Here is a 21719-nt window from a genome sequence, read left to right as displayed (position 1 = left end):
CGTTTCCAATTGGTTTAATTGGTGCTTTGGAAGAATAAATAATTCCATTCATATTTAGGGAAGCGTGTTGAAATATTTTGGAATCGGCCTTCCCTCCCTGCCCTGAGGAAGACTGGATAGAACCAGATCATCGAACCATAGACCTCAAGGGCCCAGATCCAGTCCAGCCCTCTTCGGCCATGCAGGAATACACCTTCGAAGCCCCCTTGGGACAGATGGCCATCCAGCCTTTGCTTGAAAAGCTCCAGATGTCATCACTCTCCAACGCTTCAGTGTCTTCCAGTGCCAAACAGCTCTCACTGTCAATAAGTTCTTCTTAATGTTTGGGTGGAATCTCTTTTCCTGAAGCTTGCATCCATTACTCTATTCTCTGAAGCAGCAGAAAACAAGCTTGCTCCCTCCGCAATATGGCATCCCTTCAAGTATTTAAACAGGGCTGTCATATCACCTCTTAACCTTCCCTTCTCCAGGCTAAACATCCCCAGCAGCTCCCTCAGTCTTTCCTCATAGGGCTTCATGGTTTCCAGACCCTTCACCATTTTAGTCACCCTCCTTTGGACATAGTTCCAGTTTCTCAACATCCTTTCGGAATTGTTTTGCCCAGAACTGGACACAGGATTGTTCCATTTGGGGCCTGACCAAAGCAGAAGAGAGTGGCACTATTCCTTCCCTCCATCTAGACACTATACGTCTACTGATGCAGCCTGGAATCACATTGGCCTTTTTAGCTGCCACATCACACTGTTGTTTCATGTTCAACTTGTGGTCCAATGAACCAGATGCCAGAACCAAAAAGGATGTTTCCTCTGCAGGTGTACTGACCTTGGCAAGCCTTGGCTACTGTCAAGGGCCGGCTGGGCTATTGGGGCATAGGGGTGGCCGGTTCCTTTGAAGGCCAGGGGTGCCCCTGGAGGGTGTTCTCCAGCCCACCAGCATCAGCCCAGAGCAGGCACAAGAGGCCACCGAGCCCCATAGCTGGAATGGCTGCAGCAGGGACCCAAAACACATCAAGGGTGTGAAGTCGAAGGCTTTCATGGCTAGCAGCCATAGTTTTTTGAGGGTTTTTCAGGCTATGTGAATGCCATGTTCTAGAAGAGTTTCTTCCTGACATTTTGCCAGCATCTGTGGCTTTGGCATCTTCAGCGAATGATGCTGGCGAAACATCAGGAAGAAACTCTTCTAGAACATGGCATTCCCATAGCCCCCCAAAAAACCCCACCAAAAACATCAAGGGTGCCTCTCCCCAGAATCCCTATAGAGCTTGCTTAAGTTGGGGAGCAACATCAATTGGGGGCGGGAGTCCTTTATTTTCTGGGGGGGGGGCAGTGGTGGGAGGGTTGCCAGGGAGGAAACTAGAGAGGTCTCCTCTGCCTTTGGCATTTCGGTGGGTGTCGCTGGCCAGGCAACCAGGTGGCATGGCAGGTGACCACTGCCAGGCTTCACCCTTCTGCCCAGTCACTGCAGGTGCGAGAGGCACCCTTGGTCCCAAGCCTGGGCTGCCCAATGGGTGCCACTGACCCCCTCCCCAGGGTTTTCCAGGGGTCCTGTCCTCCGGCGGCAGGAGAAGCCCAGCCTCAGGTGCAAAGCAGCAGTTCATAAGCACCGTCTGAGGAAGGTGTTGCCCTGGCAGACAGACAGAGAGGCAAGCACCACCTTTTAACAGGTCATTATGCTGCAATGATGTGGTTGGGCCCAATAAAAAAGCAATTACAGAGTTCAGGGCGGAGACAGGGGGGTCCCTGGCCAAGAAGGTCCTCTCTGGGGAGCAAAGGGAGTGGGCAGCGGAGGGTAGGGGCCCCAGGGCAGAGCCAAGCAGGGTATGGCTGAGGGTGAGCGCAGGCGGCTCTCTTCGCACGGCGGGTGTGTTAAAGGAAGTGCGCCTTTCTCTGTGTGTGTTGTGTGCGTTGGGTCTTGTGCTGGACTCAGGGTTGGGCTTGTTTCTCTGGCATTTCATGTTTCCTTGCAGAGACTGTTTCGTTTTTTAAAAGGCGGAACTTTAAAAGGTGAAACAAACAAGATAAAGCAAATCTGATTAAAATAACATAAAGCCTGATTTGAACTTTAGGAAAGATCTCAGGTTTTTTTTTAAATGGCAGTATGTTCTCCCCCATGATCCCTCTTGCTGCTGTTTGTAGGGGAAGGGGGCTTGTGGAGACCCCTGGATCCTCTGTGGCAGACCAGCCCCGGAACCCCAAAAAGGAGCCAAGCCCACCCCTGGAGCCACCCAGCGGCGTTCCCCGGCGGAGGCCGGAAAGGGCCCTCCTGAGCGTGTGGGGGCCAGGACCCCGGCCCACTTGGAGGGCGGCGCAGGTGATGATGGGGCTAAGATCGTCGCACACTTTGGATTATCTCCACACGCTTCCTTATTTCAACACCTTGATCCTCCCTGCACCTGCCGGGAGAAAGGCTCCACAAATCCCTGGCGGTTTGGCAACAGAGGCTGGCACTGTGGGCTGACCTGGCGGTGCATGCGGCCGGAGGGTGGGGAGGGTGGCAGGCAACCGGGAAACACACCTCCACACAGCAACACAAGGCAACACAAGGCAAGAGAGGAGAACCTGGCCCTTTCCTGAGCGCTGCAGGGAGGGGGCCAGAATGGAGGGCCCACAGACCCACCACACACAACCCTCCAGAAGGCGCGCCCCATAAGTTCTTGGGAGCTGCTGCACAATGACAGCCACACAAGGGCCCTCTCTTGGCTCCTCTGCCCAGCCCTGCTGCGTGCCAACTGGCCATGCCAAGGCTTGAACCCAGGGCCCCTGCTTGCCACTGGTCCTGATGCGCCCCTACAGATGGCAGGGGTACTCGGCCAGACCTCCCCCCACAGCTGAGGATGATGGGAATCCCAACAACACCAGGTGGCACACCTGTGACCAGGAAGGAGAGGAGTGTCCTTGGTCCTCCTTCAGGCCAGGAGGGCAGGAGGGACGCAAAGACCCCTCTGTCGCCCCATTGCCCTACATCGGGAGGGGGTCCAACTCTGCTGGGTGAACCTGGCACTGGGGCTGAGACCCTGCAGGTGCCCCACGACCACCGCCATGGGGCCACCCTTGAAGGGGGCACCTGCTGCTGTCTTTTCCTGGGGGCCCTGGCCTTGCTGAGCTGGCCCTTGCAGGTCTCATTGCCCCCTGGAAAGACGGGGGGCTCAGCATGCACATGCAGCCCCCACATACAGCCCCCATGGCTCCAAGTGCAGAAAGGGGGGATTGTGGGAGGCTGAGAGGGGAGCAAGTGGCATCAAAGTGAAAGGCCCAAAGTCAGTGCCAAGAGCCCTTCCTCTGAGAAAGCTGCCTCTGGGGTGCAACTGCTGACCCTTGAAGCCCCCCAAAGCCTTGGCGCCCCTCCTTCCCCCACTTGCCCTAAGACCCCCCCCCCAGGCAGAGGGTCCCTTGAGGGTCCCCCGGGGCCCAGCTCTTGCCTTGGCCCCACACTTCTAGATCTGCCCCAGGGGCCAAAGTGGGGCACCGCCCCCCCCCCCCCCGCTTCAGAGGCCTCTTGTCCAGCAGCAGCAGCGTGGCCAGACACGTCCTCCTTTCCCAGGACATGTCCTCCATGCCAGCCTCCTCCAGCCGGAGCAGGGCTAAGCAGCCGGGCTGCCTACTTCATGTGCTGGCGTCCTCCATTTGCCCTGCTGCTGGGTCCTCCTTTGTGGCCCAGGCGCCTCTCCTCTCGGGGCCACGGCGGGAGAGAGGGGCGGGAAGAGAGGACCAGAGCCGGGAAAGGGGCTCCGGGGGCAAAGGGAGGCCTCCCAAGCAGCCTCCTCCTCCTCCTCCTCCTCTGCCCTTGGATGGAGGAGGGCCCAAGATTAAGGGCCCTGTTCCGAGCCCGGGCCCTTCTTCTGCTGCTGCTGCTGCTGCCATGCAGGAACTCTCCCTCAAAGCATCCCATTCTGAGAGAGGGCCATCCAGCCTCTGCTGAAGCCCCTCCGAGGAAGGGAGGAGACGCCATCTCAGGAGTCTCTTGGCCTGCGGTTTGCCCCCATTGCTCCCTTGCCTCCTTCTACTGTTCTCTGGAGCATCAGAAAACAAGCTCGCTCCCTCCTCCTCCTCCTCCAAACACATCCTCTCCCTTCTTGACTCCTCTTCTCCGGGCGAAACATCCCCAGCCTGACCCCCGAGTCTCTCCCCCTCCGAGGGCCCTGGCCTGGGCTCCTACCTGTCCGCTCCGTCGGGGCGCTGCCTGCTCCGCCGCCGCCGCTGCTGCTCCTTCGGGGCCGAGGAGGGCTTTAAGGGCGCCGCCGGGAGCCGCGTCTCTCTCTCTCTCTCTCTCTCTGGGGGCGGGGAAGACACACCTGTGGCCCCGCCCCCTTTGCAGGTGAGCAGCCGGAGCTTGGCCAAGGGAGCCCGAGGCCACCCCTGCAGACCCCCCCCCCCGGAGCCAGAGGGGGCAAGGGGCTGCTGGCCCCAGCGGAGGAGGGGGCAGAGGGCCTGGCAGCGCAAAGAGGGACCTGGAGGACAGGGCCACCCTCCCAGAAGAAACACCCAGGAAACGCCAAGGGAAAGTCGGAGGGAGAGTTCCTGCATGGCAGAAGAAGGCGTGTCTCTGGGCGGCGCTCTGCTTCTTCCTGCTGCTCAGGAGGATGACTTGGGGATGCTTCCCGGAGGGAAGGTTGACATGGAGGACGCGTCCTCCTGGGGAAGGAGAGCCACTGACCAAGCCGAGAATGAAGCCCTTGCGAGGGAATGGAAAGGGGAGAGAGGCAGAGGGCCCTTTGCGGGGAAGCCCTGGAGCAAGAGACTTCTGGCTGCAGCCAAGGCCTTCTTTCAGGACGGCTCTTGCAGCAGCAGGACTGGCTGGATCAGGAAAGACTTGGGCAGAGGAGGCGCTTGGCTCAACGGAAGGCAGCACCAAGCCAGGAGGAAGAGGAGGAGGAGGAGGAGGAAGGCCTGCTCTGCGGTGGGTGGCCCCAAGGAGACCAAGGGCTGGCGGCAAGGATGGCATCGCCCCAGTCGTCGCTTTGCCCTGGGGACCACGGCCGGCTCGACCCTCATCTGCCCACGAGTTCCAGTTTTAAATCCTAAGATTATCAAGTGTCCAGTTGTTTAATATGCTCTGCCCTGTTTTCAATTCCTTCTTACTACTGCATTTCTAAAAGCAGCGTTGACACTGATTGTGTGGCACACAGTGTGCCCCACGCCAGGCCAAGGCCCCAGGCCAAGTGAGAACCATGGCAACAACAGAGAGATGGGAACCCTCTTGTCATTTGCCCCGAGGGACTTCCGATGGAGGGGCCCCAAAGTCTTGCTCTGGCCTGCAAACGGAGGGGCGGCCGCCATGCCTTCCTTGCCTGGGCCCATCACCCGTCATGCAGCCTCCCTCTTTTCCCACTTTGCTAAGCAGGATCCTTTTGCCAAGGAGCCTTTCCTTCTCATGATGTGGCCAAAGTAGGACAGCCTCCGTTTGGCCATCATGGCTTCCAGGGCGAGTTCCAGCTTGAACTACTCAGGGCCCCTGTGCTTGTCTTTTGGGCCCTCCATGGATCCTCAGCACTCTTCTCCAGCCCCACATCATCTCCAAGGACTGGATTTCCCTGCTATCTGCTTCCTTCTCTGCCCAGTTCTTGCGCCCGTCGGTGGTGATGGGGCATACAATGGACTGGACTACCCTCACTTGAGGGCTCAGTCGTATCTCTTGGCTCTTTAGGATCTCTCCTGGCGCTTTCAGGGCTGCCCTCCCCATTCCTAATCTTCTCCTTATCTCTTGACTGAATGCAATCTCCTTCCTGACCAGTGTTTGGTCTGAGGTACTCTTTCGATTTCCTCCTTGTCTAGTTTGAATTTATGTAGATCCTCTTTGGTCATTGTTCTTGTTAGCGGAGTCTTTACCAAATGCACAGTAACCCTTTCTGTGCCACCAAACAGCTGCTGGCATTTGGCTGTGATGCCAGCAGGGACTCCGAAGCCCATCTGCCCAGCGGCAGAGGCCCAGCTCACCACGCTGAGGCTCTGGGCCCAGGCTGCTGGGATGCGGTGTCCTTGTGGCATCTCCCAGCGGGAGCCTTTGCCCTGCAGCTCCAGATGCCTCTGGGGCCTGGCAGGGGAGCTGAGCTGGCCAGTAGGCAGCAAGGTCTTCACCCAGGGGTCAGAGGGAGACCAGGGCCAGGAGAAATTCAGCCCCACGGAGACCAGGGGCAGGAGGGCAACGGGGCCTGATGAGAGGGCCAGCATGGCATCATAGACCTGGATAGAGCTGGAAGGGGCCCCAAAGTGGCAGTGGCCAGCCTGCTCTCTCCATCATGCTGAAAAGTGGGACATGGGCATGTGTGTGTGTGTGCCCCAGAGAAAAGCTCATGCCGCAAGCCTTGCCCGGCTGAGCCTTCTGCTCTTTCTCCCTTCATCCCTGCTGCCTGGAAAGGAGACCCTTCATAATATGTGTGTGGGGACCCTCAGTGCTCTCTCTTGCCCCACCAGCCGTGGGCATCTGTGCCTCCATCTGGGCTCTTTTGGACACTTTGGATCTGTGGGAAAAACCAAAAGGGAAACCTGAGGACCTGGTAGCAAAGTGGCCAGTCCAAAAAGTGTCAGAGGCCTCACCTGCACCAGCTGTGCCAATGCCCCCCCCAGGAGAGGAGTGACAGGTGTGCCCTTTGCACCTTCACTGAACATCACACACACACACACACACACACACACACACACACACACACACAGGTCATTGGCCCTCAATACCTTCTGCCCCACAGCATCCCCCTGCAGAAGTTGCTGGAACCTCTCCTCTGGTTCCAGGCTGTGGAAATGGCGCTACAGATGGGTGGCATGATGCATGGAGATGCCTTGGGCAGGAATGCCCATGTACATGCCAGGCTGCTCAGTTGCCAAACCCTGCCTTCCAACCATAAGGGCAATGAAGGCGTAACCCCACCTGCAGAAATGCAGGTTTCACAGCCTTGGTCTGGTCTGGAGCCCCAAGACTGAGGTCCCTCTGGGTCACCAGAAGGGTTGGAGCCACTCAGGCCATCCCTGCAAGGCGGTCTAGGTCCTGCTTTCCTTTGCAGATGACCTTCCCAGGAATTCCTTTGAACAAGAGCTCCTGTTCCTCACACAATGCTGCCATAAAGCCACATGTTTCCATATGCAAATACTTCCAAATGCATGCAAAGGAAGCTGTGCCATCCACCCTTAGAGCTGGACAAAGTCCACTGTGCTTAGAAGGGCAGGGCTGCCCAGACTGGTGGTCTCTGGACTGGCACTGGTCCATGCAGAGTTTCCTGGAAAGAAATAAACAAGTGCAGCCAATGGGCACAAATATGGCTCCCATCCCTGGCAACATGGGCAAAAATAATTGTCCCCCCCCCCCGGAAAGCCTAAGACACAGTACAGTAGAGACCCTATATATCAGGGCCCAGCCCCTCATCTGGCCCTTGTGCCAAGGGGGAGGAATGCCAGGGAAAGGGTGCCATCTTGGAAAGCAATTCTTTTAACTAGAGAGTTGAAGTGTTGTAATGCTGTGATTGGTTTAATGCCATTTTAATCCAAACACAGCCCAGAGAGACCCCATGCCCAGCTCATTCAGGCCCCAAGGGCAGTGCCAGCCTCTGTCTAGGGAGGTGGCAAGGGGGAGCAAGCCTGACTGAGGCTGCACCAGAATCCAGGATCCCAAGCAGGTGGGCTTTTGAGATGGAGGCGCCCGGACTGTATTGGGGAAGGTGGCCCAAGTGTGTCCCTGTCAGAAGGCAAGCTGGCACCAACGCTTGTCCCTTATTTAGGGAATTGGGGCCAGAATCGTACCAGCCATGATATTTCTTCCCCATCACCAGGTACAGGTGTGAGAGCTGGGTAGAAGAAAAAGCAGGTAAGAAGAAAACCGTTTCCTTTGAGTCGTGGTGCTGGAGGAGAGTGCTGAGGATACCATGGATGGCCAAAAAGACAAAGCAATGGGTCCATGAGCAGATTGAGTCTGAAGCTCCCCGGAAGCCAAGATGACGAAAGTGAGGCTGTTGTACTTTGGTCATATCATGAGAAAGCAGGAGGAATTGCTAGGAAAGACAACGATGCCAAGAAAGGTAGAAAGGAAGGAAGGAAGGAAGGAAGGAAAGAAAGAAAGAAAGAAAGAAAGAGAGGAAGGCCACGTTCAAGATGGACAGCCTCTATTAAAGAAGTCACAGGTATGAGTTTGCAGGACCTGAGCAGAGCAGTGGAAGAGGACAGGGGGTCCTGGAGATGTCTCATCCACAGGGTCTCCATCAGTCGAGGTCTACTCATAGGCGGCTAGCAACAGCCACAACCACCTGTCAGTCTTGAGCAAATTCAGAACCAATGTGCATCATAGAATCCTAGAGTTGGAAGAGACCCCAAAGGCCCTGATCCAGTCCAACCCATTCGGCCATGCAGGAGCTCTCCATCAAAGCATACCCTACAGATGGCCATCCACCTCTGTTTAAACCAGTGCAGGATTTTGAAAACAGCAAAGAACTTTATTGAATACACATAGTAATTCACCATCCAGCATTTAAGCCAAACTACCCCCCCCCCCAATAGCCAAGCAAGAATCCAAACTCCACCCCAACCCCATTTGGTGCCAAAACTAGTACCCACCTCTAGTTCCCATGGCTTAGTCCCCCCTACAATCTAGCTCTTCTTCTAGACTTTCTCACCAACGCTCTCTCTCTCTTCCAGACTAAGGCTTTTTCCAGCATCCTCCCCCTTCCTTCCAGAACAGACACCAACGCAGCTATCCATTTACCCATAAGCCACAGCCACTGTCATGCTACCCACCAGCCCCCTGGCAATCAAGCACATCACCTGTTTTAATGTTTGAAAACCAACCCTCCATTAATCCATATTAATGTCAGACTCCTGAGAAAAGCCATGCATTCGTGGTTCTGACACAACCGCAACAGGGAGCTTCCAGGAAGAGGTGACTTCCTCCACTGTCTCTCTTTAAGGCTGAGTCTTGCATGCAGAGGGGTCAGCTTTAGGTAAAGTTTACCTTTGGTTGTTTGCTATCTACCTTCCTATTTTTGATGGATTTATAGTTTTTGGTGGGTTTTTCAGGCTATGTGGCCATGTTCTGGAAGAGTTTCTTCCTGACGTTTCACCTGCAGATGAGCACAGCCACATAGCCCAAAAAAACCACCAAAGACTATGGATGCCGGCAGTGAAAGCCTCCTTTTATTTGTAACAATAAAGTGAGTCTTATTTTTTAGCCTTTGGAAACCATCCTGTGGTATACTTGACGCCCAGATGCACTGTGGCACACTCCCCATAATGGAATACCCATAACAGTCCTCCCTACCCACCCATTTACCCCAGTGCCAGGGCAGTGCCCCCCAATCCAACACCCCAGTGCTGCAGTGGACCCCTCCTGGAGAGAGACAAGACAGATAGACAGACAGACAGACAGAGAGGCAGAAGCGGCGCCTGTAGAAACCCGGGCAGTCTTTATTGTTCCTTGTGGGGCAGCACAGCCACAACTGGGAGAGAGCTCCTCCGGTCATCCTGCCTGACCCATGGGGGCTTGGTGGGGGGCTGAGGCAGCAGAAGAGTTGCGAGGGTGTACCAGGAGAAGAGGGAGGCTGGGCCCAGGTAAGCACACCCTCCAACCCATGCGGCCTGGCATCTGGATAAGGAGCTGCCTCCCACCCCATGGCCATCTGTGGGGGGAGCTGGGGAGGGGGTCCCTGCCTCTAGAGAAATGCCAACACTCTAAAGACTCAAACAGAAGGCCACCCTGGGTGAACTAGCTGGCCAAGCAGATGCCAGGGAGAGCAAGTGGCCAGGAGCAGAGGGCTGAGCGCATGGGTGGCTCACAGTGCCTCTACAATTTCACAGAAGGTGGCAAATGTGGAGGGTGGCAGGAGGGCAGCCAGGCAGGGCAGGGAGCGGGGGCACAAGGGTGTGGGGAGTGTACAACTGGCGAAGCACCTGCTCAGCTCCCAAGGGGCCACAGGGACAGTATCTGGGGGGCCCTTTGACACCCCCAGAGGAGTGAGCCGCCTGGGTTTCTAAGCCCCGCTCCTGCCTGCCTCTGTCCTGTCAGGGGCGCTGTGTGAGGAAGGGCTGGGGGTCCCACCCAAGAGCTCCAGGCCGCTTGGCAGGCCAGCCCTCAGGACGGAAGGCCCCTCTCTTGCTTGGAGACAGTGGTTTCATCCTTCCTCAGGATGGAGGATCTCCAGGAGGATCTAAGGACAGAGCAGAGAAAACCCCACAGATGAGGGCCTGGAAGGGCTGGACGTAGCACACATACACACACACACACCCTCCCCACCACAGGACAGGAGTGGGTCTCTGACCTGGCCCCTTGAACCCGCAGCCTCTGGACAACCTTTCCTACACCTGCCTCTGGCCTGAACGCCTGGGGCAGCCCCACGGCTCTTCCTTTGGAAGCTGTCCCTCCCAGGAGCCCAGTCTGGCCATCTTACCTGGAGGCTCAGCCTCCACCTCAGGGGCTTCTTCCTCCGGCGCTGTGCCAGCAACAGTCAGCTCAGCACCATCTTCCACCACTGAAGAGTGGGAGTGGAGGCACCGGTCCCCGGAGCGCGTTCTGCGCAGGACGGACTGAAAGCAAAGCAAAGAGAGGTAGGGAGTAGCCGTGGGGCTCAGGGAGACCCACGGATCGCTACCCCGGAGGACCACTACACAGAAGAGGGACTGCCCCATACCTTCCTGTTGAGGGGGCTGCTGGGGGCAGAGACGCTGCTGTAGAGGCTGAGGCTGGAGCTGGAGCAACTGGGCGAGAGGGCCTTGGAGGTGGGGACGGACAAGCTGCTGGACCCTTTGCGCCCCCGGGGGTCAGCGGAGAGGTATTTCTCATTGATCTTCACGTTCGTCCTCCCCTTCACTATGGGAAAAGAAAGGAATGGAAAGAGAGTGAGTGAGACAGAAAGAGAGAGAGAGAACTGCAGCCAGCCCAAAGCCAGGGGGTGTAGAGTGCCCACAGCCTGGCACCCAGCTGGCACAGAGGGCCCAGTGGGATGTGGATGCAGAGAGAGATAAAAGTGGGCCTTCCACATTGGCTGGACAGGAGACTGGCTGAGAAGCCTCCCTGCTGGGGGAGAAAGGGCCCTTGAGGAGACTGGCATCAGAAAGCAAAGGCCAAGTGGCAAGCCCTAGCTTGGAGCCGTCGGTGTCCGACTGCTGATGCCTGGATGAAGGGCTCTGAGTCAATGGCTGTCTAGGGCAGTGACAGGGGCTGGTAGATGGAGACTGACTGCAGCTGGCCAGAGGTGTTTCCCTCTGGGCAGAGTCCTCAGGGAGGTGGGGTGGGAAACTGGGCTGTGAGGCTGGGACCCCCACCTGACATGCCAGCATGCCTTCTGGAGAGGCAGAGGCCCATCAGAAGTAGGAACAGAGGAGACCCCCTTAAAGGGAATGGTTGCCCCTCTAGGGTGCTTAGGGTCTCTGCCTCCCTCATGCCCACAAGGAGACAGGTGGGGGGGGGAAAGAGACAGGAGCTTCCGGGACTCTGTGCCCCCCTGCCCAGCCCCCGGTGGGCACCTCCCTCCCTCCTGGTCACTCACCTCTGCAGGGGTCATTCTTCACCAGGAACTCGTCCAGCGCAATCCAGCCTCCACCCACCCGCACCATCAGGGTGCTGCGCAGAATGCGGACCATGCGTAGCTGCTGGGACTCCCCAAACTAAAATGGGGGGCAGTAGAGGGGCAGTCAGTGGGGAGTGAGAGCCTACCAGCCCCACGGCAAATCCCCAGCTGGAGACAAGCTCTCCCTGGCTTCCAGGGGTAACTAAGAGGCCTGAGCTGTGCCCACTCTGGCACTGTGGGGAGCCCCCCCTGGAAGAGTCAGTTCTTGGCCAGCCAGATGCCCCAAAGGGATGCCAGTAGGCACCTTGGGTACCTTGGCTTTGAAGCCAGGGCAAGAGCCCAGAGCAAAGACCAGGGTGAGAGGGGCAGAAGCAGGAAGGGAAGCTGGGCCAAGGCACTCACTCTGTAACGGTTGGCACTGATCTGCTCCACCTGGAAGCGCTTGGCACAGCTGCACTGGGCCACCTGCCGGTTCACCTAGCGCACAAAAGCAGGAGGGCAGCTCAGAGGGGCGGCTGTGCTCTGGCCACACACACTGCCCAGTGCTCCTGGTCAGGGATTTTAAGGGACTGTGTGACTCCCAGCCATCCCCTTTAGAGCTGAGAACACCAAATTCAAACATGCCTTTACAGCATTGCTTGCGGTGGCCATGGGGTCATTCTTTGGGGTGGGAAGTGGCACAGAGCACCCCGCATGGTCGGCCTCCTCGGGAGGCACAGCCCTCCCTGCCGTACCTCGTCCTGGATCTGATCCGCGTCAGCCGCCCTGTGCAGCATGTCCCGGCTGGGGTGCAGAGCACTGACAAACTCATAGTAGTCAATGAAGCCATCCCTGTTCATGTCAAAGATTTTGGCCACAGCATTCATCTCCAGTGCATTGGTGGGGAACTCTGGGAAAGCCAAGGCAGACGGGTGCTGAACGCACTGTGGTCTTCTGTGCCCCTTCCATGTCCACGTCATGCAGCCACGGATCAGGCGCTGGCCCAGCCAGGGGAAGGGGTCCACCACCGGGGAGAGGAGAGGCCAGGAGTGGAGCCCAGGACAGGAAGACCAGCCCACTGGGCTCCCCGTCACCCCGGCACTCTTACTGGAGGAGAGGACGCTCTCAATGAACTCCTGCTGGGTGATGCGCCCATCTTGGTCCCTGTCAATGCCCCGGAAGACGTCCAGGACTCGCGACTTCAGGTGGCTGATCCACTGCATGTAACGCTTCCGCCACACGGCAAAGTCAAAGCGGGAGAACTCCTCTAGCTGGGCGCATGCAAGACGGCCAAGAGAGAAAGAGGGATTGTCAAGAAAGGACAAGAGAAAGGCTGGGCTCTGTGAATTATGACAGTGGCATTTTTAACTGACAGGACAAAGGAGTGTTCTTGTGCCAGACTCACCTGGCAAGCTCAGGATGCCAGGCACCTTGGCATTGGGAGGGGGTTTGCCATGTGCTGCCCTGCCTTAGGCAGCCATATTATCTTTGCCTGGTCCTCCTCTGCTCCCTCTTCAGGATGGCCCTTGGGAAGAAGGACAGGGAAGAGCTGCCAGCATGGGCTCTCCCAGTCCAGTCCCTCTCTTTTTGGAAGCCTGGTAATCAATGAATCCCTCCCTCTCCCCTCTTGTTTGGCAGGCACAGAAGGCAGCCCCCCTCCAGCTACCCACCCAACCCACCCTGCTGTGGCTCACATGGGAAGGAGGAGAAGGGGCTGGCAAGGCTGGCACTGCCAGTTGGCAAGGGAGAGCTCTGTTTCCCTATCCAGCCCTAAGGCCATCTCCCAGGTGGCCAAAGGGGTTTGCAGAATGCCTTGGACAGCAGTGGCAAAGGCCAGGAGGAACCCATGGGCCAGAGGCTGCTCTGCGTCTGTCCCAGGAGGAAAGGCAGTCTGCCCTGAGGCACACGCACAAGCGGCGTTCTCCCATGCCAGGAAGGGAGAGTCTTTCTCCCAGCCACACCAAGTTGGGACCCCAACTCCAGCTCCCTGCCCAGCTCCCTGGTACCTCTCGCAGGTGCTGCTGGGCGTTCTGGAGCCGGTACTGCCTGTCAAGGGCCAAGAGCCAGAGCTGCTGCCAGCGGTGGAACAGCTGGGCCAGAAGGGGCCTCTGGGGTCCCAGATCCTCAGGCGGCATAGCCGGGGCCCTGGAGCAGAGTGTGCTGGCAACACGTCGCCCTGTGAAAATGAAGCGGGGAAGACTCAGGACAGATGCTGTTCTACACCCCCTTCCAAGCCCTAATCTGGAGGCACAGCCATAGGGCCTCAAGGAGTATGGAAGGAAAGGGCTGCCTTGCCGCAGAAGCCCTGAGGGCCCCCACCTTGTTCTGCTTGTGGTCTCTCAGAATGGCAGTTGCCTGGGAAGCAGGAGGACCCTGGCAGCAGCCCCCAATGTGGGACTCATGGAAGGCATGGCAACTACAGCTCCCTATCTGGAGCAAGGAAGTGGTTGGAGCAAGACCTGGTGAGATTTCGTGGCAATCTTGAGCTGCTGCAAGATTCCTTGCCACCTCAAGTGTTCCACTGACCAGGAGTGCTTGACTGATTCCATCCATGGCAGACCTGCCATGGATTGTGAGCGAAACCTCATCAGGAGAGAGAACCTGGCAGGCAGGATCATGCTTTGTGGGCTGGAATCTCTGAAAGCTAGGTGAACTGGCTTGCGGAAGACCCCTTTGGGTGCCAGCATCTGCTGGGGCAGAGGCATATAAGGCTATTAATCAGTCCACCTGCAAATGTGGAGGGGGCCCACAGCACTCACGGGAAGACAGCTTGCGGGGGGCAGGTGCCGCCCCCATTTCCGAAGGCATTTTGTGCTTGCAGGTCTTGGTGACCTTCTCCACGTCCGGCTCCTTACGGTTCAGCTCCTCCATGAACACCTGGCAGAAGAGAAGGCTCAGTGTCAGGTGCCTCCCTTTTCCCTCCCTCAGTCACATAGAAGCTGGAAGGAAAAGGGAGTTGGGCATGGGGTGCTGCCCCCCGGGGGTGTCTCTCTCTGCCAATGCCATGGGGTTTGGAGGTGCATAGCAGGGGCCGCCACTTGGGTTACCCACCGCATGCTGTTGGCTCAGCTCCTCCAGGCGCTCCGCTGCCGCCTCTCCCTCCGGCAGGGGCTCCTGGTCCCAGACATGCAGGGCTTCCTCTGCGGCCACGATCCACTCCACCAACCGCGCCACCTCCTCCCTCTCGGCAGCCAGGGCAGTCGCTTGGGCCTGGAGCCGCTCCTCCTGCTGCTGGGCCCAGCCAATCACCTGAGGGGATGGCAGGACAGGGGGAAGGGTCTGCACGGGCCCCGATGGGAGGGTGCAAGGCCGACTGACTTTCCAACAGAGGCTGGCCTTTGGCCCCATGCCCCACTGTGGCCTGGGAGCAACCCCCCCTCAACATCAGCCTGGCCCTTTCTCCCCACTAGACCCACGCAAAGGGCCTGGAACTCCCATGCTCTATATGCCCCTTCCCTGACCAGCACCATTCCTCAGTGACGCTGGGAGAGAAGAAACCCACTGGACCCTATCTGAGGGCCACTTGGAGTTGGCAATGCTGGGCCCCCTGTGAGAGCAGGATCAGGCCACTGGGTTGGGGGCCCACAAGACAAGGGGTCTCTTCCAGCTTCTCTGACCCCATCACCATCGCATTTGAGAACCATGTATGTGACTCTGTCCTGGGGGCATCTCCCCCGACCCAGGCATTGGACCCAGTGCCCACTTACCTCCTGGAAGCGTGTCTTGGTGACGGTGAGCCAGGACTTGATGGGGATGATGGCATCTGGGTGGCAGGTGCTCAGGATCTCCTCCCCCAGGGAAGTGATGCATTCCAGCTCCAGCTGCTGGCACTGCAGGCTCTGCCTCAGCTCCTGTGGGCAGAAATAAAGGATGCTCAGAAGGCAGGGAGGGTGGGCATGGCTGGCAATGCCCAGCTTGAGCTGTGGGGAAGGGGAGATGAGGAAAGACCTAGGGAGCTGGGTATGTTTAGCCTGGAGAAGAGACAGATAAAAGGTGATATGAATGCCCTGTTTAGGTATTTGAAGGGATGTCCTATTGAGGAGGGAGTTTTTTGCTGCTCCATGGATTCAAACTACAGGAAAAAAAAATCCCACCTAAACATTAGGAGGAACTTCTTGACAGTAAGAGATGTTTTGATAGTGGAAGATGCTCCCTTGGAGAGTGATGGAGTTTCCCTCCTTGGAAGTCTTTAAACAGAGGCTGGATGGCCATCTGTCAATGGGGATGTTTTGATTGGGAATTCCTGCATGGCAGAAGGGGATTGCCCTGGGTGGCCCTTGGGGTCTCTTCCAACTCTGTCATTCTATGATTCCATACGATGGGCTGGCGCTGCTCACCTTCAGCTGCCTCTGGCACTCCTGGACAGCCTCCTCCTCCTCCGGAAGAGTCCCATACTTGATGGATTTCTCCAGCTCCGACAGGCGGCCCAGGAAGGAGTGCGCCAGTGTATGGAACTCCTCTGCCTGGCACACAGGAGAAATGGCAAGAGGTGGGCATCCGAGGCTCTCTGACCAGCTACCAGCCCCACCCCACAGAGAAATGACCCCTAATACCTGAGTGCTTTGCAAACATAACTGAATCCACACCAGCAAAATAATTCAACTCCAGTGCCCAGTATCCTGCTTCCGTTTGCCCCTGGCTGCAACCGCACTGCAGAATGACAGCAGTTTGACACCACTTTGACTGCCATGGCTCCATGCCATGACATTCTGGGATTTGTAGTTTTGTGAGATATTTAGCCTTCTCTGCCAGAGAGTTCTGATGCCACAACAAACTACATATCCCAAGATTCCACAGCATGGAGCCATGGCAGTTAAAGCAGTGTGAAATCATTTTAATTCTGCAGTGCAGATGCAGTCCCCATTAATGCCATACTCGCCAGTTTTAATCCAAACTCAAGTTGGTTTTGAGAGTGACACATTTCCCCCACCCAAAGTCACATGGGTACAAAAAGGTGTTTCGACCTGTTTTCGCATGTTAAAGGAACTGGTTATCTTAGGTCACACAACTGCAATGGCTGCATTTTTTAAAATCTTCCCGGTGTGCCAGTGGAGATATATATATTCACAGATCCATATCAACTGGTAGCCAGTCTTGCTTCCCGGTCAGCCTTACTGCCCACCTGCATTCCCAACGGATGCCCCCCTCACCAGGTTCCTTGGGAGAATTACTGTATAGACTTATGTATAAGTCTAGAGATTTTAGTCAAAAAAGCGACTCAACTAACGGAGCCAACGTATCCCCGGTCAAAGTACGTCCTTTAGCTCTTATAAGAAGGCAAAAGTGCAATCTGTCCTGAAAGCACTGACCCTGCTCCGCTCTCTTCTCCATCCAGCCTTTAGTTGTGTCTGCTGGAATTTTGTTAAGTTCTTCGGTATCATTTTCCTTTGCTTCAGGCTAGAGATCCTTTTTCACATGCCCCTAAATTTTACCCTCGACTTATACATGGGTCTATCAAAATCTATCATTTTAGCCCCAAAGCCTGACCTCGATTTGTACATGAGGTTGACTGATAGTCGAGTATATATGTTAAGTGCCTCTTCACCCCTTTTAACCCATGATCTTTAAAGTTGCTTATGTGATCTTCCTTCAAGGCTAACAGGACTCAAAACCCCTATAGAACAGAACAGCTAATTTGTAAACCTATAACTCCCCAACCCAGCAAAAATTACAGCCTGAGCCTCCCCACGTTAATTTCCTTTTAGTCTATTTCCTGCTGGGTCCCAAGGAATTTATTCTCTGATAAGGCTGTAACCCTTGGCCCTCTTGCCCAGCAGCAAGTCCCACTGAACGCCATTGGACTTCCTTCAGTGTAGGAATGTATAAAAAGGCAGAAGCGTTGTCAAGGGTGAGGGGTCCGTGGTCCTTCAGGTGGAGGAGGGGGATCGATCCCCGAAAATCCAGATCCACGTCTGGAAGCTGGAGAGATGGGGATGGGGAATGGTCCAGCACCTTCTCCTGCTTCCCAGCTGAACTGGGAATTGGGGGTAACTGGGAAGCGGCTTCCACCTGCTGCCCTGACCCCCCCTCTCTCCAAATGTGGTGTTAGTAGGGAGCTAGGTGGTCTGGAAGCTGCCCCCCCAGAGCAGGTTCCCCATCTGCCCCCCACAGTCCTCCTTCTGGTCCTGCGCTCCAGGCTCAGCCCCTCGTCCCCCGGAGCCCAAGCCCTGCTCCTTTCTATCCAGCCCCTTCCTGGCCTTGATCTAATTCTGTGCCGGCATTTCTGAAGACCCTCTGAAGGCTTGCCCAACCCCTCCAAGGTCTTACAATACCTGGCCATGCCTCTGTTTGGGGGCACGCCATTCTCGGGGCCTGAGGGAAGAGGACACAGGTTACCTGTCAATCCCCTCCTGTGGAATTTGCCCCCTTGTCTTTCCTTGCCTTGCACTCAAAGAGTTGGGGCTCATTGCAGCCCAGCAGTGGCCCCAGAACATGGGCAGAATTGGACAGCTGCACTCCCTGAGGAGAGGAGACCCCCCTCCGCATTTGCAGGCCCTGCCGCCATGCCTTTACGTACCAAGTGGGACCCCCGCGCCCCTTCCCTTCCCACCCCAGCCCCTGTCCCCGCTCTGCCCACTTGCCTGCCTGAGGGCAGCCTCCAGCCGGCCCTGCTTGCAGACAGAGAGTTGGCAGATGAGTTCCCAGCGGAGGCCCAGCTCTTCCACTTGGCTCTGCAGCCACAGCCAGTCCTCCGCGCTGCTCCCCCGGGTCAGGTCCCGCATGGAGCGCTGGAGAGCCTTGATGCAGCTGGCCCGCTGGCCCAGCTCCCTTTGAAACACCTGCGCAGGGAAAATGGAACTGGAAGGGGCCACAGGGGGCATCTGACCCAGACCCAGCCAGCCAGAGAAGCATGTGCATGTGGGGAGGCCAACCAGCACCTTCCTCAAGAGCCAGAGGAAATCCTGGCAAGGCTCTTTGTTCTGGGTTAACATGGGGGACTGTTCATTCTGGAACCTCCCCCCAGCCCCCCATTGTTCATTTCACATCCCACGTTTCTCCTGGCACAGCACACCAGCCATGCCCCACTTTGCTTTTGAAGGCAGCATCTAGATGCACCTGGAAACTGCTCACCCAAGCCCCCCGTCCCAAATTCAAAGAAGCAAGACTCCATAAGGTATGGGGCTTGCAGACCTTATGCTTGTCCATGAGGGCGCTGACCAGGTCCCTGTCCCCAGCCACAGGAGTCTCCTCGGCCAGCTGCGGCTCCACCTGGTACAGCCAATCCATGAGGGTCTGCAGGGCGTCCGTGAAACGGCCAGAGAAGAGCAGATTATCTTCCAGCTTGTGCTGCCTGAACAGGAAGGAGAGGGAGTTGGGCAGTTGACTCAAAGCCCTTGCAAGCAGGCTGTCTGTCTGGCCAGTGCATCTGGACAGCTAGCCCCAAGGAACCCCTTCTGCGGCCATGCCTGGGCGGAACAGGCCCAGCGGTGGTCAGCACAAGGGAGGGAGGCCGCGACTTCAAGGGTCCCTCCTGGGCCAACCCCAGGAGCAAAAGGTGGGCACTGAGGTGGTGAGGAGGGCCTTCCTTGGGTCGTCACTTTGTTTTATTGTCCCTGGTGCTATGCTCACTGCCATAGGGCATCAGCTGTATGGAACAAAGGGAAAATGTGGCATCCAGGCAACATGTGAAACTGCGTGGCAAATTAACAAGTGGTCTAACACAACAATGGCCCAGAGAGTCTGGCACAGAAGCCTGGCACAGAGGAAGGTGGACAGAGCAGAACCAAGCAGGGCATGGGACCAAGTCCAAAAAACAAAAGAAAGATGGCAGGCCCGGAAGGGATAGTCAGGACAGGGAGCAAGCGCGGTGCTGGGGCCTGGCGCTCCCTCCAGCCATGTCCGACTGTGGGAAAAAACCTTTCAGTCCCTGTGATGAAGCACAGTTGGAGGGCTGGATGGCAAGCAATCGGGGCCGGAGGGAGGCCTTCTCACTGGACACCTGACTCCTAGCAGATCTGTGGGGGAGGAAAGGACTCTGCTCATGTTCAACTGACCGCTCCTTCCTCCCTATTCCTGCATTTTTTTAAAAAAAGTGACCCTTTCTGCTGTATCTGCAGGTTGACATCTGCTTACGCTTCTTGTGGGCTACTCAGAGCACAACTGGTAAAAGTGACACCCAAATAAATACAAGGAGGGGGAGATGATGACCACAGAGAAAACACCAGAGGGGAGTGTTGCTGTCCGAAGGTCCCACAAGGCAGGCCATCCAGGCGTCCCAAAAGGAGGACCCCCTGCCTCCCACCTATCCTACCTCTCGGCAGACCAGACACAGACGGCCTCCCAGCGTTCCTTCAGCTCCCCCAGCATTTCCTCCAGTGGCTGGGCATCTTCGGGCAGCAGGGCCTTCTCACGGAGGAGGCGCCCGCTGCGCAGGGTGGCCTCGTACATCGGGCGCTTGCTGCGCAGCCCCTTCTGGAACTCCTGCACCACAAGAGACAGAGAGAGAGAGAGAGAGTGAGCATGTATGTCTCCCTAACCCTAACCCTTCTTGCAGCTGCTGGGCAGCCCACTCACCTTGTGCTCCCCCAGAAGGGCCTTGATCCTCTCTTGGTCAAGGGCAACGTCACTGAGGAGTCCCGGTGCCAGGTCCATCTCATCCAGCCAGTCCAGGAGGAGCTGCCAGGACTCACTGAACTGGAAGATCAGAGCAGGGGCTGCAGTCAGTTCCCCCCCACCTCTGACCCTCACAAGGACACAGCCTTCAGGGTCAGCCTCTTTCCCAAAGGACAGGCTGTGGCATTTCCAAAAGGGCAGGACTCTTTTCCGGCCATCACAGCTGACCGCTGCTGCTCCTGCTCCAGTGGGGACCTCCAGCTGTCCCACCCCATCTGGCCCTAATGTGAGGTAGGTACCTACCTGCCTGGCACGCTGGCGGGCCTCTTCCAGTAGCCCTCCCCGTTCGCTCACTTGCTGGAGCACTCTGGCCAGCCGCTCCTTGGTGCTCAGCATCAGGCTCTGGATGACGCTGCAGTCCTGCTTCTGGCTGAAGTCCTTCACGCGAACGGCCATCACCTCCAGGTCTGCCAGCTTCTCGCTCTGGGCGCGGGTGTTTGTAGCCAGCGTCTGCCAAGAAGGAACAAGGCAGAGTGCCCAGGCATCCACCCGCTTCCCCCCGCATCTCTGCTCCAACTCAGGACAAGGCAAGGAGCACCCATACCCAACCAGGGTAGCTCTACCAGGGATGCCCATGTGGCCAGAGGGATTCTGATGTGAAAGCCATGAGAAACGTGTGAGGGAGCTCCCAAAGGTTTCTTGTGTCCCCAGGATGCTGGGGGTGCCTGGCATGTCTGGCTCACACTGACCTTGTGCTCCTGGATCTGGTTGGTGACAGTGTCCAGGATGTAGCTGGGTGCGGGCAGAGTGCCCAGGGTCTCCTCCATGCCTCCAACCCATGTCAGCAGCTCCTGGATGGTGGAATGGAACTCTCTGGTCACTGTCAGGCCTTCGCTGAGCTGCTCCTGGGAGAGGAAAAAGGGGGCACTAAGGCTCTGTTCTTCCCAGAAGGATGCTCTCTCCTCCTTAGACCCTGCCGCAGCCCTGACTCAAGCCCCTCACCTTCCTCTCCTGCAGCTGGCTGGCCACACTCCCCCATTTCTGTTCCAGGATGCTCAGGCTGTGCTCAGTGCTGGAGGCCCGGGGACAGAGGCTAGTGGCCAGCAGGCGTTGCCCTTCCTCGCGCACCCTGTTATAGGTTTGTTGCTTGGAATCCATCTCTTTGCAGAGTTCCTGTCACAAGAGATGGTCAGCATGAGTGTGTTTGCACATGCACATGTGTGTGCACATGTGGTGGTTTGCTAGCCTACACTGCTCATGACTTTAAGTAGGAAAAGGGCAAAGGAAGGCATTGAGAGGGTTCAAGGAGCTGGGAGGGTCCCTGCACACACCAATGGGACCCAACAGCCCCCAAAGGTATGGATCCAGAGGTCAGAGTGAGGCCATAGAAGTGAAGGCCCCAGGAATTGACCACACTGACTCAAAGAACAGCTGACATGGCTTCTGCAAATGGCAACCATGCCTCATCTCTCTTTCAGTTATTTGGGAATCTGAACAGGCAAATGGATGGGGTCTTTCAGAGGATACGAAACTGTCACAGGATGGGAACAGCGTTTAAAGTGAACCCTGGAGGAAAGAGGACAGGGACCAGGGAGCATCCAGTTGGGGTTCAATCTGCCCTCAAAAATGAAAATGTTCCTGGCAGGGAGAGGGCGGCAAAGCACCAAGGCCAAAAGGCAGGGAAATGGGATAGAGGGTCAAAGGAGCT

The 21719-nt window shown here is 57.0% G+C and overlaps 1 protein-coding gene across 1 annotated transcript in view; it reads right to left on the bottom strand.

Moving 5' to 3' along the window:
• Positions 1–9247: 9247 nt before the first annotated feature.
• The window catches only part of LOC149317796 (microtubule-actin cross-linking factor 1, isoforms 6/7-like), a 50344-nt gene continuing 37872 nt past the window's right edge, over positions 9248–21719 (bottom strand). The window contains exons 21-39 of the mRNA XM_089518418.1: positions 21014–21184; positions 20761–20916; positions 20315–20521; positions 19973–20092; positions 19710–19879; positions 18590–18749; positions 18036–18237; positions 15796–15917; positions 15166–15309; positions 14510–14707; positions 14218–14335; positions 13465–13634; positions 12567–12729; positions 12214–12368; positions 11882–11956; positions 11459–11576; positions 10601–10779; positions 10361–10496; positions 9248–10120 (exon numbers count right to left, since the gene is read on the bottom strand). Coding sequence (XP_089374544.1) covers positions 10095–10120; positions 10361–10496; positions 10601–10779; positions 11459–11576; positions 11882–11956; positions 12214–12368; positions 12567–12729; positions 13465–13634; positions 14218–14335; positions 14510–14707; positions 15166–15309; positions 15796–15917; positions 18036–18237; positions 18590–18749; positions 19710–19879; positions 19973–20092; positions 20315–20521; positions 20761–20916; positions 21014–21184 — 2790 coding nt within the window. The 3' untranslated portion in view covers positions 9248–10094. The remainder of the gene's footprint in view (positions 10121–10360; positions 10497–10600; positions 10780–11458; positions 11577–11881; positions 11957–12213; positions 12369–12566; positions 12730–13464; positions 13635–14217; positions 14336–14509; positions 14708–15165; positions 15310–15795; positions 15918–18035; positions 18238–18589; positions 18750–19709; positions 19880–19972; positions 20093–20314; positions 20522–20760; positions 20917–21013; positions 21185–21719) is intronic.

The sequence above is a fragment of the Sceloporus occidentalis genome, unplaced genomic scaffold, assembly GCF_023333645.1.
Source record: "Sceloporus occidentalis isolate IW3139 unplaced genomic scaffold, rSceOcc1.0.p SCAF_3, whole genome shotgun sequence".
NCBI lineage: Eukaryota > Metazoa > Chordata > Lepidosauria > Squamata > Phrynosomatidae > Sceloporus > Sceloporus occidentalis.
This window is presented reverse-complemented; position numbering and strand designations above follow the sequence as displayed.